The sequence below is a fragment of the Ptychodera flava genome, unplaced genomic scaffold (genome assembly GCF_041260155.1).
Source record: "Ptychodera flava strain L36383 unplaced genomic scaffold, AS_Pfla_20210202 Scaffold_67__1_contigs__length_642179_pilon, whole genome shotgun sequence".
Taxonomy (NCBI): Eukaryota; Metazoa; Hemichordata; class Enteropneusta; family Ptychoderidae; genus Ptychodera; species Ptychodera flava.
Window position 1 is genome coordinate 48,090 of NW_027248389.1, and position 17,751 is coordinate 65,840.

Below are 17,751 nucleotides of genomic sequence, written 5' to 3' on the forward strand. Positions count from 1 at the left end.
TTTTATTGTGACTTGCAATTTCATTTTGATGGGTTCACCTTTTTTGAACCATCATGAGATAACTGATGATAGTCTAGCAGAGTACATCAGGATTTCAAAGGTCTTTACTGTTGCTGTATTTTGTAAATTTTATAAATACAGGTATTTGTATTTAACTTTTCTAAGTGGGCGGGATCAGTCAAAATTTCAGAGTTAGAGAGGGGAGTTACTCAAATTCATCATGGTTGACGGGGGGTGTCACTCGAAATTTCTGAGTTTCAGGCCGTAAATAATGACAACGCATCACAAACTTGATGACAAAGAAAAAAAATTTGCATTGCTACTCCATTTGAAAAAAAAAATTGACGCAGCTCTGACAGTAGAAAAAAAAATTGCTGTCACTGTGACAGGAAAAAAAATTTGCTCCCATACCCATTTCCTCCATACCCCCCCCCCCCCCCCCCCAAAAAAAATAAAATGGTTCTCCCCTAAACTGCCCTATGCACAAGCCGACATTTCGGATTTACGCGCATGCTCATTACTACTATCTTGTGCACCATCCAAGTTCAGCGCAGCTTCCACGCTGCGGCCATCAGTGCGGTGGTGAACGATTCCAAGCAAAGAGATAGTGAAGGTTAGTTTACTCTGAGAATCAGTTCAATAATCTGATTTATACATTAATCCATGTTTTTATATAAAAAATGCTACAAGGAAAACACGCAGTATTGATGGACGTGCATGGAAACAATATAGCAAAGTGAGATTCAGGGCGGTTTTCGCCTTACCCCACAGCACGTCGAAATATCGGAAATATTGGAAATGTATCTGAAATGCAATTTGTAAGAGTAGTTGACTGCAGTTTCAATATCAAATCGTTAAGTACGTGCCTTGCCCCTTGTAATTTTTGGCAGCTGTATCCGGGTTGACTATAAACTCTGTCCGTCCCGTGTACGCGACCAACATTCCAGGTAACACTAACATACCTATTAGTGACCATTTAGTCCGAAGTCCAGAGCAGCTACGCGTAGATTGTATTCATATTAACTTCGCTGTATATTCGTGGTAGGCCCGGGATCGAAGTGTAAGGGAGTCGTCATAATTTACGGATTGGAGAGGGTGGTGCAGCCATGGTGAAGGAATTTCCTTGAATCCAAAAATTTCGAGTAACGCCCTCAACTGAATTCAAAGTCACAACAAAATATAGATACACTCAGATACAGCAGTATAAAAGCTCACATTATAACTGAATCCAACCATATAAGCTTAGTATTGTTTAATTTGGATGGTATCATATATCATATGATATTGGTAGGGTTTTCGCTCTGATATCTGACAGGAGAGAATTTGAAAGTAGGAGAGAGGTTGAGGGGGAGTGTGTCAGAGGGGTGCCGTGTCTTGTGCTGAAAATTTTGAGAAATTGATGTGTACAATTATGGTGCAGTCTGGTGCAATCTGAGAGGTGAACTTCAATTTGTTTTTACTAGGTATAAAAGCTTGGGAAAATGACATAGGACAATCCTGGTCCAAAGGGGAAGGCATGAGAGGGCTCATATAGAAAGTTTTGAGAAATTGATGTGTGCAATTGTGCAATCTGAGAGGTGTTTGAATTTATTTTGCACAAGGTAAAACTGTTTGAAAATGACATTAAACACTGATATTTTAATAGCACTTTGCATGATCAGTGTTTCAAACAATGAAACAATGACAACTCATTTTGTAGCTGTGTAAAAGCAATCCTCAGTGTGCATGATATAGCAGATCAATGAATAAGCAGGAGATGGCAAATCTACAATTTTATTGTCTTGTGCAAAATTTCACATGTATATACATGATATTAGTTGACCAAAGAGCCAGAGACAATATTTTTCTTAATTAGCTATTTATTTGTTTGCCAGTTTGAGATTTTATATCCGTAAAAATGACTTTACTAGCTGTACAATTTCTCCAGCTGCCGGTTTCTAATGAAATTTCTGTTAATATTAATATGGTATGACTATATCAAAATGGTTATTGAGCTTGAGTCAATAAAAATATTTGTTTCTGTCATAACAAAGGATGAATTCACAAATTCAGTTTTGTGCACTTATAATGGTATCTGCTGAGAGCAGTCCTCTATGACGTCTTTATATTTAACATTTATAAGAGTGAACCATGCTTATCAGGTAATCATTTGTATGCATAGAATGCATGTAATGGATTTTATTAGTCCCCCAGACTTATGGTTTGGGTTCCATCCGTCCGTCCGTCCGTCCACGCAGATATCTCAGATATGTCTGAGCCAATTTCTTTCAAACTTGGCACAAGGATAATACACTATGGCATACATATGCACGCCCATTTTTTTAAGGTGTGGCATACATAATAAGTGCTAATTTGCATAGTTAGTCATTTTTGAAAAAGAGCTCTGTTTCTTAAGGGACTGCACCAAGTTTTATGAAACTTTGTACACATGTTGGTCACACACAGCTCTAATAGCACATAAAGACATTTGTCAGTATTTAGTCAATTAATTGCTAATTTGCATAAATTATGGATTTTCATAATTCTGCTAATATTTCAATATATACTGACTCAAATTTAATGAAACTTCTTGCAGATGTACATACCAGAGCTTAACTTTTGGCAGGCATTTGGCAGGATCATGTCAATTAATAGCTAATTTGCATATTTGATGATGTCAAGAAATACCAACTCAAAGTTGAAACATGGTACAGATGTTGATATAGTACCCAGCTGTAACAGTATGCAAAGACAGTTAGCAGGATCATGTCATTTAATTGCTTATTTGCATATTTAATGAATTTCATAATTCCGATTATATGTCAAGAAGTACTGATTCAGATTTGATGAAACTTAGTATGGATATTCATATACCAAAGGTAACTGTGTGCAAAATCTTTTGCAGGATCATGTCATGAAATTGCTAATTTGCATATTTTATGAATTTCTGTAATTCAGGATTACCCTGGCTCAAGAACTGCATGAGATAAAATCCCACATGAAAAAAAAACAGTGGGAGAATTTCAAAGTCTGTGGAAACCTAACTTTCCCTGATTTTCTGCATATTGGTTAATTTGCATAACAATACACTCACTGTGACAATTTTTGGACGACCTCAGTTTTTTGGACATTTAATGACATGCTCTTTGTTGTACTCACTTCGCTCCGTATTGATAGCGTTTTACAAGCCATGTTACCGCATATTAAGTCAGGTGACGCTGCCCTCCCCTTTTGGATAGTTTTTTTTTTTTTCGGTAGAAGCTATTTCGGGCTACAAACTTGGCGAAGTTATATAGCCACACCGTATGATACAAGGTGTCGAACGCAACACACAGAGACAGCCCGTGTCTGATACTAAGCGCTACGCACGTCGAAATATAGTTGTGTCGTCCATGCCAGCTTTCTGACTTACTCGGGCACCACTGCCTTGGAGCGCGGTGGAGGTTCACCATGCTGAGTGTAGCTCGAGAGTGTCCAAACGTCTGTGATACCCAGTAATATTATAGTTACTGACTGGTTGTCCACCTATGCGTGAAGTCTAGACGGCTGCTGGTACGGGAAAGGTCGGTTCTAAAAGCTTCATTATTTTGTAAATGGCGTGTAGGTCCGTAAATCGCTACCACCACGCCAGTGAGGAGACAACCCCCGTTTAACCATCAGGTCAAGACCACAACCAGACACAGGATGTCGGAGATAAACGTCGAACTTTATTACGACTGGTACAAGACTAACACAACTACAACATGGTGATGCGGAGAGAGAGAGGGAGACGCATGCGCATAACAACTAAGTAAAGAGTAAAGAGCCGACGCGAGAGGGCAACATAACAATGCAACAACACATAGTGGCGCATGGATTAAACACAATTTTTTTCAATTTTTTATTTTTATTTTTGGTGGAATTTGTAGTCTTGGTGCAATTTTTGCCACGAAATATTTCCATGTAGTTTTCTAAACACATCGAAATTGAAAAGCGAGGAGTTTGTAGTCTTGGTGCAATTTTTGCCATTTTGGTCAAAAAATGTGTCTCCCAAAAACTACTCGTCTGATGCCTTTGGTATTTGGTATACAGGTTTCTAGGCGGTTGCCTTAGTGTGGTATATTGAAATTTGATGAAATCTTCAATTTTTGTATTTTTGGGTCAATTTTTGCCATTTTGGTCAAAATATTTGTTTCTCAAAATAACTCATCTGATACATTGTAGCTTTGATATTTGGTATATAGGTTCCTAGGCTTTATCTTAATGTAATATATTGAAATTATGATGAAATCTTCAATTTTGTATTTTTGCAGCTAATTTTGCCATTTTTGGTCAGGCCATCCTGAAATGAGCTATCAAAGATATCCACCTTCTTCATCAATACATGTGTCACAAAAAGTTATTCTCCACATAACACAGCGGAGCTCTGTCGACTGTTGGGTCGCTTGTTTTTTCAAAACCGCTGGTCAGACAGCTTTAATATTTGGTTTACAGGTCCCTAGGATTTTACGATTAGGGATTTTAGGATTAAGAAATAGTACATGCGTTTGTCACATCAAGACTTGATTACTGTAATAGTTTAATGTTTGGCCTTCCGAATTATCAAATCAGGAAGTTACAACTTATACAAAATTCAGCTGCACGTCTTGTATTGAAAATAAAGAAAGCAGATTCTATTCAACCAGTACTACGTAGTTTACACTGGCTACCTATTTATAAGCGAACAGAGTTTAAAATTTATGCTTAACGTTCCGGGTTTTAAACGACACGGCCCCGAGATACATAAAAGAGCTCATACGCGTTCGTAATCTGGGGCGATCTCTTCGGTCGACTGCTGATGGTGCAGCGATCAGTTTACACCAGCCGATCGCTAACACTGTGTTTTACGGAGACCAGTCTTTTTCTGTTTGTGCTCTGCGGCTGTGGAACAGGCTACTATCAAAACTCCGATGTGTTGATAATTTAACGTTTTTAAGTCTCATTTAAAAACTTACCTTTTTAAAGAGAGTTACTTGTGTGATTTTTAACCATTTTCATTGCTCTATTTTTTATAACTGAAATGTAATGCGCCTTGAGATGTCTTTTACATGGAAGGCGTTTTTAAAGCAATAAATATTATTATTATTATTATCATTATTATTTGTAGTGAGATAATTTCATACAGTCAGGAAATACTTAATTTTGTATCCATGTCTATAGTAGCTTCAGGGACATTGGCCCTCTGTTTTTCATAGGGGCAAATGAAAAACAGGGGGGGGGGAAAGAGTTGGCGCGTACACTTTGAAGTGAAACGTGGTGACCAGAAACAAATCAATTTTTTTTGCCTAACATCCAGCAATCTTTTGCGTGTGTGTTCTCAGTTGAGCTGAAAATAGGATATTATGCTGCTGTCAACAAAAGATTCTGGCACTTTAATTAAAATATTGGACGTAGGGTGTTTAAAATAGTTCATCAAGCTGTATCATTATAACTTTCTTGTTCAGCAATAAATTTTTCTTTTTAAATTTCTTGTCCCTTCAGGAAAAACTGCATTTCATATCTTTGCGATGAAATATTAAATCCAAGCAAACATTTCTTATTTTATAATTGCATTCCCATCAAAACACATCCATAGGCGATCATCATCATATGGCAGATGTACAGACTGTATTCTGTTGTGTTTAAATGCATAAAATGTAAAGCTACCATATATGCTGGACATCCACATTTAAGCACGTACATATGATATCCATATGTTTTCAAGCATGGTGCTTTCTCTTTTGATATCTTGAATAGAGAATTCGTTAACCCTTTGAACCCGGCTCGGACAGAAATGTCCAATGACGTCATAGAGTACCAGGGGGTCAGGGTGCAAAGGGTTAACAGCTACAAAAGTGTTGTGCTAAATTTAGTCATGCATTGAAAATGGTCAAGGTTACATCGCAAGATGAAAATCTTTTTATGTTGTAATTTTACTGCTAAATCACAGTGTGTCTCTTTTCCAGGTGACATTCAACATGGCCACGGCATCATCAGTTTCCAGTGAGAAAGTTTTGACCGACATCAATGAGCAGATACTGCTGTGTGCAATTTGCATGGAAAGATTCAAGTCACCAAAGATACTGCCATGTTATCACACGTACTGTGAACCCTGCCTGACAGAATGGGTTAAAACCAACAATGATAAGCTGATCTGTCCAACATGCAAAGAATTGTTCCCTTTGCCCTCTGGAGGAGTATCTGCTATTGATAATAATCGATTTATAAATGATTTGCAGCAGATTTTAAGTGATGTCAATCCTGATTCTGAGAAATCATTGTGTGACGTCTGTGAAAAAGAAGCAAAATTTTGGTGTCAAGACTGCGGTGAATTCTTCTGCGATGATTGCGTAAAACCACACAAAAGAATGAGATTACTCAAGGATCATAAACTGATGACTGTAGATGAATATACAGAGAAAATGTCATCTGAACATTTTAGACTGATTCAGCCTAGATTCTGTGATAAGCATCGCAGCACACAGTTAGAATTCTACTGTGACTCCTGTCAAGTACCGACATGTTATAAATGTACTGTTGTTGAACATGTACCACCTGAACACGTAACAATATCAGTAGAAGCAGCACTGGAGAAGTACATGCCAACCATGAAAGAGTATGAAGAGAAAGCTGCTCAGAAAGTGAATGATTTAAAACAGGCAAGAGATGGAGTTCTTGATGTAGGGAAACGCTTGGAGAAGAACAAAACAACAGCTGAATCACAAGTCAAAGACCTGTCGAAAATTGTGATGGATGTAATACAGAAGCAAGAAAACAGATTGCTTGCTGAAATTGCTGATACATATTCACCAAAGCGCAAACAAATTGATTCCAAGGTGGAACAATTGGAACATAGACTTGTTGGTGCAGAAAGCATGCATTCACATCTGAATCATCTGTTGAGGTATGGTGGTGCAGTGGATATAATGGCAGCAAAGAATGAAATATGTCAAAGACTAGGACAAGATGGACTAACAGAAGAAAACTTTGATAGCATTGATAGCAATCTTGATTTCACTGAAAATCCACAATGCAGACTAGTAGATCTCGGCAATGTTAACCAGGTGAGTAAACATTACCATGGTCTCAGGTGTGTAAGTACAAGGTTTATTTCATGCCCGTAGCAAAACCTCTTACATACAGTAACTGCAGTCCTGTGCATACAGTGCAGTCGAAAAGCATGTCTAAGTGTACAGTATTGGCAAAGCATAATTCCTACCGCACGGCGCTATCAGCCGGTCGCTATATTGACAACGGAGACATTGTGTCAATTTATTTTCGATAGATTATCGATCGAAATCTGCTAGGGTGCCAGTCCTGTATTCAGGTCAAGCCATGAATGTTTCCGTAATAACCCGCATATTTTGACTTTCATACTAATATAACATCAATGTTTCTGTTGGTTTCTTGTACTTTAATTAAATTGACGACACTTTTTTCAGTTTTGGGGTGATACTTTCATTTTTCAGTGTATTTTGGCACGCTTTGGCTAGTTTGGCGCCACTGTGAGCAGGGAACGTCTGGCGAGTATGCAACACAACAATGTATCAATTTCCGACAAAAGAATGTCGATTGATAACGTTCATTATGATTACAGCGGAATACCTGCGTTCATTTGCCTCCGTTCTGTGTTATTTTTTCAGTTTACTGGAATTTTCACCGTTCATATTCGCTAAAATTGTGTGTAAATTACGACAACTTTACAGGTATTTGGTCTGTACAACTTAAGAGACGCTTACTGATTAAAATGCGTCAATTTGAAACCCTTGTTCTGTGTATGTAAATGCTGTCAGATCGCCATTTTATTGCGGGCAAGAGTATATTTCAGTGATCGGAATAAATAAAATGCGAAATAAAACAAGTTTCGTGAAGAAATTCAAAAATCTAAAACCACAGGAATTTTATATATTAATCAAAGTGCCACTTTTCACCATCATTGGTTCAGAATTGAAAAAATTGAACCCAGCGAGAATTGTGCAACCTGTTTGGTACATTAGACGCCATTGTTTTCTATGGGAAATCAAGCTTATTCGCCACACCGTAAAATTGGCACTACATCTTAAAAAACCTGTTGATTTAACTTTTTCATTTCGCTGTTATTTCTTACAATATTTGAGATTACACATCTCATGAAGGTTAACTAAAAGTCTATGATTTTACTTTTTTGAGTTTCTCTCTTATTTTTCTGAAATGACGAGTTAACGATCGTTTGGCTGTTGACTGTGTTTTCACCTATTTTTGCACATGACTATTATCGCTTGGGTATTTTTGGAATTCCTCCTTGAAATTCTTGCCAAAATACTATAATGGAAAGGGCAACATGTAAGGGAAATGGAATCTGCAACTCGTTCATAAATATTTACCTTTGCAGCGAGGAAATTCGGCGAAGTTTTTAACATGACGTGGAAGGTGGATTTGACCCTCTGTACGCGTACTTTGCGTATGTGTGGCGAAAAGTTGGGACGCTCTTATTGGACAACATGAGGGGCTTTTGGGCTGCAGTGTACAGACACCTGAAAGGTTTTGGTTTTTTCAATGCTTTATAATATATGAACTTGTAGCAACATAACACAAATGACTGATTTATTGAAGAAATCTTTAGATCCTGTAACAGCACCTGAAATTAAACTCTAAGGGGAATTCTAATCAGTGGTCCTGGCACACTGACCTTTTGATTTTGAATAATTGAATCATCTGATTACAACATTTTCCTGCCAACTTTGTGTTTTGAGTGGTGGTGACTTCCGTTGACTGTGTTTGGCTTGTGTCATGATAGTTTTTTTAGCTACTGTAGACTGTGGTCTAAAGAAGCTATTGGGATAGGTATCCATCATCCGTCCAGCATCAGTCTGTATGTATGCTGGTCAGTTTGTGAGGATGTCCATCCACTCAAATATATTGAGAACCGCAGTACCTACAGACATGATATTTGATGTGTTGCTATGTAAAATATGATTATGACAAACTTTCTTTATTCGTTTTTCGATATTGATGAAAATATGCAAATTAGCTAAAAAAAGCCATTTTTAGTAAAAATATCTTCTTCTTCATAACCAATGGTCAGATAGCTTTGATATTTAACATACAGGTCCCTTGGGATGACCTTACTTAGATTTGTTCAAATTGTGATAAAATATGCAAATTTGTATTTTTAAGGCATTTGGTTATTTTCTGTCAAAAATTTTTTTTCACAAAAATCATTTGTCTTATAGCTTTGATATTTGGTATGCAGCTTCATAGGGATGATCAAAATGTGATATATTGAAATTTTGGTGCAATCTACAATTTTGTAATTTTGGGGCAGTTTTTGCCATTTTTGGTTAAAAAAAATATTTATCAAAAACTACTTGTCTGATTTGATATTTGGTGTACAAGTTCCTACAGATTAACTTAATGTGACATATCAAAATTTGATGGAATCTGCAATTTTGTATTTTTAGGATAATTTTTGCCATTTTTGGTCAGAAAACTTGTTTCTCAAAAAGTGCTTCTCTTATATCTTTGATACTTGGTATACAGGTTCCTAGGGGTTATCTTGGTGTGATATATCTTTGTATAGTTTTAAAAGGGTTTAAACGGTTTTGCATAGTTTAAAAAGGGTTTATTGCATAACAGAAAGATAAAATTTCCCTACATTTATTCAATGTTTTCATTAAACCTGTTTTTACTGTATGGCTCAGAGATATGGGGACAAGATTTCATGGATTACAAGAAGTGGGATAAATCAGCAATTGAAAACTTACCTCAAATTTTGTAAGAACATTTTACAGTGTAATAGACAAGCTTGTAATGGCGCTGTGATGGGTGAACTAGAACAATTCCAACTTCTACTTGAGATCAAACTTAATATAATTGCAAAAATTTGTTCAAACCAACAAAACTCCAGAGAACTGCATACTACTTTCATGAACAACAATACCGGTACAATCACAGGGCCGAGAAACTGAAACATTCTGTGTATAGACCAAATCACAGTCCCTTGTCTGCATGTACTCACATTACAACTTTTTGACAGTAAATAAAACCATCAATTGTTAGTCCCCATGGACACCATCCGGGGGGACTATAGTTTGGTTAATATGTCTATGCGTGCTTGTGTGCATCCGTGCTTCCATCTGTCTGTTCTCGCAGATAATCTCAGAGATGCCTGGAGTCATTCAAACTTAATTGGTACACGGATTACTTCTTATGTCGTAAATATGCATGTCAACTTGTTGTTTGATATGATCCAATATGGCCGCCGTGTGGCCATTAATTTTGTTATGAGTTTTTCATGTAAGGAACCATAACTAAGGCACATATCAACCAATTTTATTGTAAGCTGGTACAAGGACATCGACCTTTGTCATACATATGCACATCAATTTGTTTTACAATATGATCCAATATGGCCACATGGCGGCCATTTTGTTACTATTTTTTCATGACCTGAGCCGTAACTTAGACACGTCTCAATCGATTTTATTTAAAGTTTGTACAAGGATATTGACCTATGTCATACATATGCATGTTGATTTGTTTTACAATAAAAGATTGAATATGGCTGCGTGCCAGGCCACCATTTTGTTATGATTTTTCATGTCCCAAACCATAACTCAGACATGTATCAACCAATTTTATTCAAAGTTTGTACAAGGACATTGACTTATGTCATACATACCACGTGGCGCGGCCATTTTGTTTTGTTTTTTTTCATGTCCAGAGCCATAACTCAGGCACATCTCAACCACTTTTATTAGCTCCGCTGTCAGCGACGCGGAGCTTATCAAATAGGTTGAATTTCCGTCGTCGTCCGTCTCCGTCGTCGTCCGTCGTCCGTCGTCCGTCGTCGTCCGTCAACAATTGCCTTCTCCTCTGAAACCGCAAGTCCAATTGCTTTGAAATTTTATATGCAGTTCACTTGGGGTGACCTCACGTAAGTTTGTTCAAATCGTGGTGAAATTTGCATATTTGTATTTTTGGGGCATTTTTTGGTGTTTTTGGTAAAAAAATCTTCTTCTCTGAAACCGCTTGTCCGATTGCTTTGAAATTTGATATGCAGTTTACTTAGGGTGACTTTAGTCAGATTTGTTCAAATCGTGGTGAAATTTGCATATTTGTATTTTTAAGGCAATTTTTGTCATTTTTGGTAAAAAAATCTTTAAAAATCTTCTCCTTCAAAACTACCAGTCAGATAGCTTTGGTATTTGGTACATATGTCCCTAGGGATGATCTATTTCAGATTTGTTCAAATTGTGCAGAAATATGCAAATTTACATTTTTAAGGCAATTTTTGCCATTTTTGGTCAAAAAATGTATTTCTCAAAAAGTACTGGTCTGATAGTTTTGAAATTTGGTACACAGGTTTCTATAGATGAACTAAGTAATATATATTGAATTTCTGATGAAATCTGTAATTTTGTATTTTTGGGGCAATTTTTGCCATTTTTGGTGAAAAAATGTGTATTTCCAAAACTACTCATCTGATAGCTTTGAAATTTGGTATACAGGTTCCTACAGATGAACTAAATGATATTTGTTGAAATTATGATGAAATCTGCAATTTTGTATTTTTGGGGCAATTTTTGCCATTTTTGGTCAAAAAATGTGTATTTCCAAAACTACTCATCTGATAGCTTTGAATTTTGGTATACAAGTTTCTATAGATGAACTAAATGATATTTATTGAAATTATGATGAAATCTGCAATTTTGAATTTTTGGGGCAATTTTTGCCATTTTTGCTCAAAAAATGTGTTTCTCAAAAAGTACTGGTCTAACAGCTTTGAAATTTGGTATACAGGTTTCTATAGATAAACTAAGTAATATATTTTTAATTTCTGATGAAATATGTAATTTTGTATTTTTGGGGCAATTTTTGCCATTTTTGGTCAAAAAATGTGTATTTCCAAAACTACTCATCTGATAGCTTTGAAATTTGGTATACAGGTTCCAATAGATGATCTAAATGATATTTATTGAAACAATGAGGAAATCTGCAATTTCGTATTTTTGCAATTGGGGCAATTTTTCCATTTTTGGTCAAAAAATGTGTTTCTAGAAAAGTACTGGTCTGATAGCTTTGAAATTCGATATGCAGGTTCCTACAGATGAACTAAATTTGATCTTTTGAAATTATGGTGAAATCTGCAATTTTTATTTTGGGGGGCAATTGTTGCCATTTTTGCTCAGAAAATTTTATTCTCACAAAACTACTCATCAGATAGCTTTGGTTGACATGTTCTTAGGGATGATCCGATGTGATATATTCAAAGTATGATGAAATCTTCAACAGGTATTTTTGCAGCTTATTTTAGCCACTTTTTTCTGGCCACTGCATTGAGCTATCAAAGATTTTCCACCTTCATCAACATGTGTCAAAAATAGTTATTCTCCACATAAACACAGCGGAGCTATATCGGCCGCTAGGTCGCTTGTTCAAAATGGTACAAGGATATTGACCTAACTGTAAATGTCATACAATATGCCCTTCGATTTTTTAATGGTGAGATCAAATACATTGGCGCCTTTATGTTACGATTTTTTCATGTCGGTCCGATTGTATTCAAAGTTGGTACAAGGACATTGACCTATGTAACAGGGCTCGACATAAGCGCTAGCCCACTAGCCCAAGGCTAGTAAATTTTCGAGAGGACTAGTAAAAATGTCTTCAGAGGTAGTCCTGCGGACTAGTGCAATTTTTCCGTACATAGTAAATGGTTTAATCCTAGATCGATTCAAGAAAGTTTATCGCTACAAAACTAACGGGACGATCGAAATTAAATACACCATCGGAACCATCCGTCGGTAGATCCTTCGGAAACACGATTGGCTACATAAATCAAATGCCGTGCCACACATTTGATAAGAATGAACCAAGCCTCGATCATTTTAAAATAAACTAATTTTTACCCAAACAATATGGACAGTGAAACAGTGAAGCACACTTTATTGATCACCAACTTAAAAATGAAACAGTTTACCTGCTACGGAGAATCAAATTGTACATGCCAGTATCATGATATCATGGCTCAAAGCACACTACGCTGAGTTTCTGACGGGATTGTCTGCACGTGTATTTTGGATAACTTGAAGCTCATCACTTCACTAAAAACATAAGCAACCCCACAAAATTTATTGAAATACTGTATCCTTGCCTTTCAAAGAAGCATTTTTCCCAAGAATTCTTCAGGGGCACTCTCAAAAAACACCACGGATCGTTCGTAGCTAGCTTGACCCTGCCTGAGATTGTCTGCACATGCTGACCTCCATATATAGTCAAGACCCCCTAGCATGACTTTAGCTGATCTTAAAAAGAGCCATCTAGCTTGCCAAAACAGTGCTATATGGCAAGTTGCTAGCCACTACTTGTACAGGTGAGAGAGTTCTTCCCAGATACTAATTTGGTGCTGGCAACTTATTGTTTTGCCATTTTTGTGGAAAGTATAAATTATTGGGGCAATAATAGTGAAGTGAACCTTATAATAGTAGTGAAAAAAAAACAAATTGAAAGGGTGTATCAAACTGTTGTGTCCAATCAGTTCTAGGAGTCATTGGTTATTTTTGTTCTGATCACATTTTCTTACCAATAACTGGTAAAAACTAATAAAAGGCACAAGTTACTAAGTACGTGATATGGTTAAATGAAAATTTTTTACTATAAAAAAACAAAACGTTTTCACAAACCATTATTATAAATGAGAGGTCCTCCCCACAAGCCGGTTAATTTAAAAATGTATTGTGATATATTTGTCAAAAATATGAAGGCACTCCACAGGAACATTTGAGACTGGCTGATGGAATTTCAGTTCTGGAGAAACAAAAGCCAAGACTCGCCAAGAACAAACATGTTCTTTACAAATTAGTGGTGCACTACCTGAGCTATGAAGGATTTCCAACAAATTCATCCCTATTTTATTCTTGACGGCAATAGGCCATTTCATGACCTCTCCTTCCTACACATGACATTTCAATCAGGTTATTTTAGTTCTTTATATATGAATCAAAGTTAAACACTACTTACGCAAATGTGCTAGTCTTGCATGAAAGTTAGTCACTGCATTCAAAAACCTTCATGACAAAAAGTATGAGAATGGTCATATACAACTCTTTACAACGTGAGAGCAACATTTGGCTTTGCTTGAGCAGGACTAGTAGATTTCATTTAGGACTACTGAAAATGAACTGCTACTAGTCCTCCGGGCTAGTGGATGATTTGACCTTGTGTCGAGCCCTGTGTAATAAATATGCATGTCACTTGGTTTCACAATCGATGTAATATGGCTGTCTGGTGGTAATTTAGTTACTAGGCATTTTCATGTACAGAGCCATAACTCAGACATACTTCCACCAATATCATTCAAAGTCGGTACAAGGACATTGACCTACATGTACATCATAAACATGCACATCAATTTGTTTCATGACATGTAGCAGTGTCATGTCAATTATTGAATTTTCGTAATTAGGCTGATATGTCAAGAAATACTACATCAAATTTCATGAAAAATGGTACAGATGTTAAAGGCCAGGGACTTGATACCCGGGATCAAGCTAATTCTGTTCACTTTTGACATTCATAGGCGGGATTGAATGATTATGTCTGTGTAAATTACGGTTGCAATTAGTGTGCACAGGAATTTGTAAACAGGCCAAGCTGTTGACATGCAAACAACAGATTATACGTAACTGAATATAATGGGGAGACCAGTACACTGAGAAACAACGTTTCATGAAGCCTGCGATGCTTGTAGCAATAACAGGTGTACTTCAACAGTAATGACAAAGGTACAGCACAACGCCACTGCAACTGGCGATGGTATTACATTCCGAATTGGGCTTACCCGGGGCAGGGCATGGGCTGCAACTCTACAATCATTGCAGCTAAACAATAGCGTAGACGTCGTGCCATTGCCAAGATACTCTGCTATTTCCTACCATTTCATCTGCAGAACTACTAAAAACCCTTTCAATTCAACCAGACAAAATAATTATGGTTTGAAATCGTTGAATTAATCGGAAATTAACACTCTGGTGCATTAATCTATATTTATAAAAATAATAAAATGTGACATCACCAATCACAAGTAACGTGGTGTCAAAGAACATTATTTTTTTGAACAGAAGACTACGGCGACCATTTTCTGTAAGTATAATCTAACTTAGCAAACTTGCGAATTAAACATCCAAAGAATACATCACTTTTTGTTTTGTTCTACCGTGATCAGTTCGCGACTGCATAAACCACTCCCTCTCTCCCTCTCTCTCTCTAAGTCTAGCCATTTGATGTTTTATTTTGCAGACATTTATTTAACGGTTCAGATCACCGCTCAATGTTGATGTTGATTTCGATTTTCAAAGTTTACCGAGTAAACTTCGTAACTGGAGACATGTCACCGCCTGGAGCTAGTTATCACCATTGAAAGTCTGTAAACGATTTTGCTTCCTAATGGACAGGTGACTTCGTGCATAAAATACTGAATGGCAATATGAATTTCAACGTTAAGAAAGTCTTTCAAATTAGCAGTACAAACAACAATAAACATGCGGAGCAATATGATACCGACGTATTTTTTCCTCACGACCTCAGAAATTTTCCAACCTGGTAAGTATTTGGCTTTGCCCCGTGTGCTGGGTTATGTACATGTAAACTAATAACAAAAGTTTAGTATTCTCTGTAAAACAATAAGCCTAAATTCGAACACAAAAGATTCGGATATCTGAACCTCAACATTAGCTACGCAGCTCGAAAGTTATCCTCCGAAACAGGACAGGAACATTGGTCAAAGCCGGATTTCGCATGGTAGCTATGGAAACACGCGGTTCATTCTCAGAAAGCATGCAATGTACTGCGTACTGCTGATGCTCCCTTGGTCTGTGGACTGTTGCCGTCCGTCTCGCCCCTACACACCGTCAATTGCCTAACAATCACAGGATTCAGTCACGTGTGTCTTCAAATTTTGATACATTAATTCTACCAATCATCAACCACGGAACACATCAAAAAACAATGGTCGCGGCTACGGGTTCAAGGAGACACCATCACCCGTGCAGATCTTCATTTAGCTGCATCAGATCGGTTTCAGAGCTGTGACAGCTCAAACCAGCTTTAGGGAGCGTTCAGTTTTACAGCCTGGGGGGGCCGGCAAAATCTTGTCGCCGGTGTTCAAAAAAATATAGACCCCCCCTGCATTTTTTGTGAAAAAAAGATGACCCCCCCTTTGTCAGATGAAAAAATTGATGACCCCCCCCCTTGAAAAATAAGCAAAACCCATATGTCAAATTTAACCGCATGGTTTGGATTTGAACTCCGGTACGCGGAGCACTTTATTCGTGTAGCAGAGATGCCAGTGCACTAACTTCTCAGCCACATCCATTGAAACGTCTGTTAATTAGGACGACTGTAAGGCAATTTTTAACTTCATTTCCATAGACAACTCATGTCCATGGACATTGTATAAAGTAAACTTTATTGGAGTGGTTCGCCAAAGGCAGCCCTCCGGTTAAGAGGGTCATGGGCCATTACGTAAAGTCAACTTTATTCTAGTGGCCACCAAAGGTGGCCCGCCGGTAAAGAGGGTCGATCATGGCTATTGCATAAAGTAGACTTTACTGGACAGGGCCGCTGAAGGCGCGCGGCCATTACCATTATTCAGTGCGTGATCCCAGGGGTCCCTCAAAAATGTTTCTAATACAAGCCGCGGCTTCAATTGGGAATTTTACAGTAAGATTGCCGTGGGGTATTACCTAAAGTCAATTTAATGTTGTGGGCCGCGGGTAAAGAGGGTCGGATCATGGACATTGCATGACCCTTACAAAATAGTCCTATAGGACCCAAATGGGATTGACCGTGGTCCAATAGGCATACCACAGGAATGGTGTAGGACCAGGCTTGTCCTATAGGAATAATGATTGTAAGTCCTATTGGACAATCCCATTGTAAATGAAATTCCAATAGGAACTTTGTGGGACCATTCTTGTCCTATGGGAACAATTCCTGAATGTCCTACAGGACAATCCTTTTGTAAATGACATTCAAATAGGATTTATTCAATTCTGTCAGAATCATTAGCTTTTGCCGTTGCTCTGACAAAATTATTCTTACCATTCTCTGAGAGCAAAATATTTTGCAAATTAATTTGCAATTAATCTTTGGACTGGTACTGAAGGAAACATGGTTTGTAAAAATGTCACATTTTGCTATTTCTAAAATTAAATGAAAAAAAATATACAAGCAAGCAAAATACATAAACAAATAAACACTTAAATCAATAAAATAAATCACTAATAGGCCTAGCAATTAAGTTTACATGCTGGCTCATACATACATATAAGTAACGCACACTTACAATATCATTGAGTTTCCACAGACTTAGGACTATTACAACTACCAGCACTTCAAATTCATAAATGAGAATCAATAATACCACATTATCTTATCTATTGTCTGATCAACACATATTTTGTACACCTTTCTAAAGTCCTATTAGACTGTCCTATTGGAAAACTTAAGCCCAGAATGCATTTGGGCGGCTGCAGTGCATTATGGGCTAGCATCATCAAAACAAGATGGCCGCTGCAGAACAGACAAAAGGCAGTTGTAGCTCTGAAAAATGACTGTGTGGCAGCATAACAGGGTGTGTACAGCTTTTATATCACTGTAGTACAGCAAAGTTAGGTAGGACAGATTATTATATGTCAGTGTTTTCCTTTTGAAGACTGAATAGTTGCGGAAATAGCCGGGTTTACAATAGTCCTTTTTCTACTTGCCTGCTCATGATCAGTGTATGCCCATTGT

The 17,751-nt window shown here is 37.3% G+C and overlaps 1 protein-coding gene across 1 annotated transcript in view; it reads left to right on the plus strand.

Annotated features, from left to right (window-relative positions):
- The first annotated feature begins 529 nt into the window (after window positions 1-529).
- LOC139128751 (tripartite motif-containing protein 2-like) overlaps window positions 530-17,751 on the plus strand; it is a 49,456-nt gene continuing 32,234 nt past the window's right edge. The window contains exons 1-2 of the mRNA XM_070694480.1: window positions 530-613; window positions 5,943-7,040. Of these exons, the coding sequence (XP_070550581.1) occupies window positions 5,955-7,040 (1,086 nt within the window). The 5' untranslated portion in view covers window positions 530-613; window positions 5,943-5,954. The remainder of the gene's footprint in view (window positions 614-5,942; window positions 7,041-17,751) is intronic.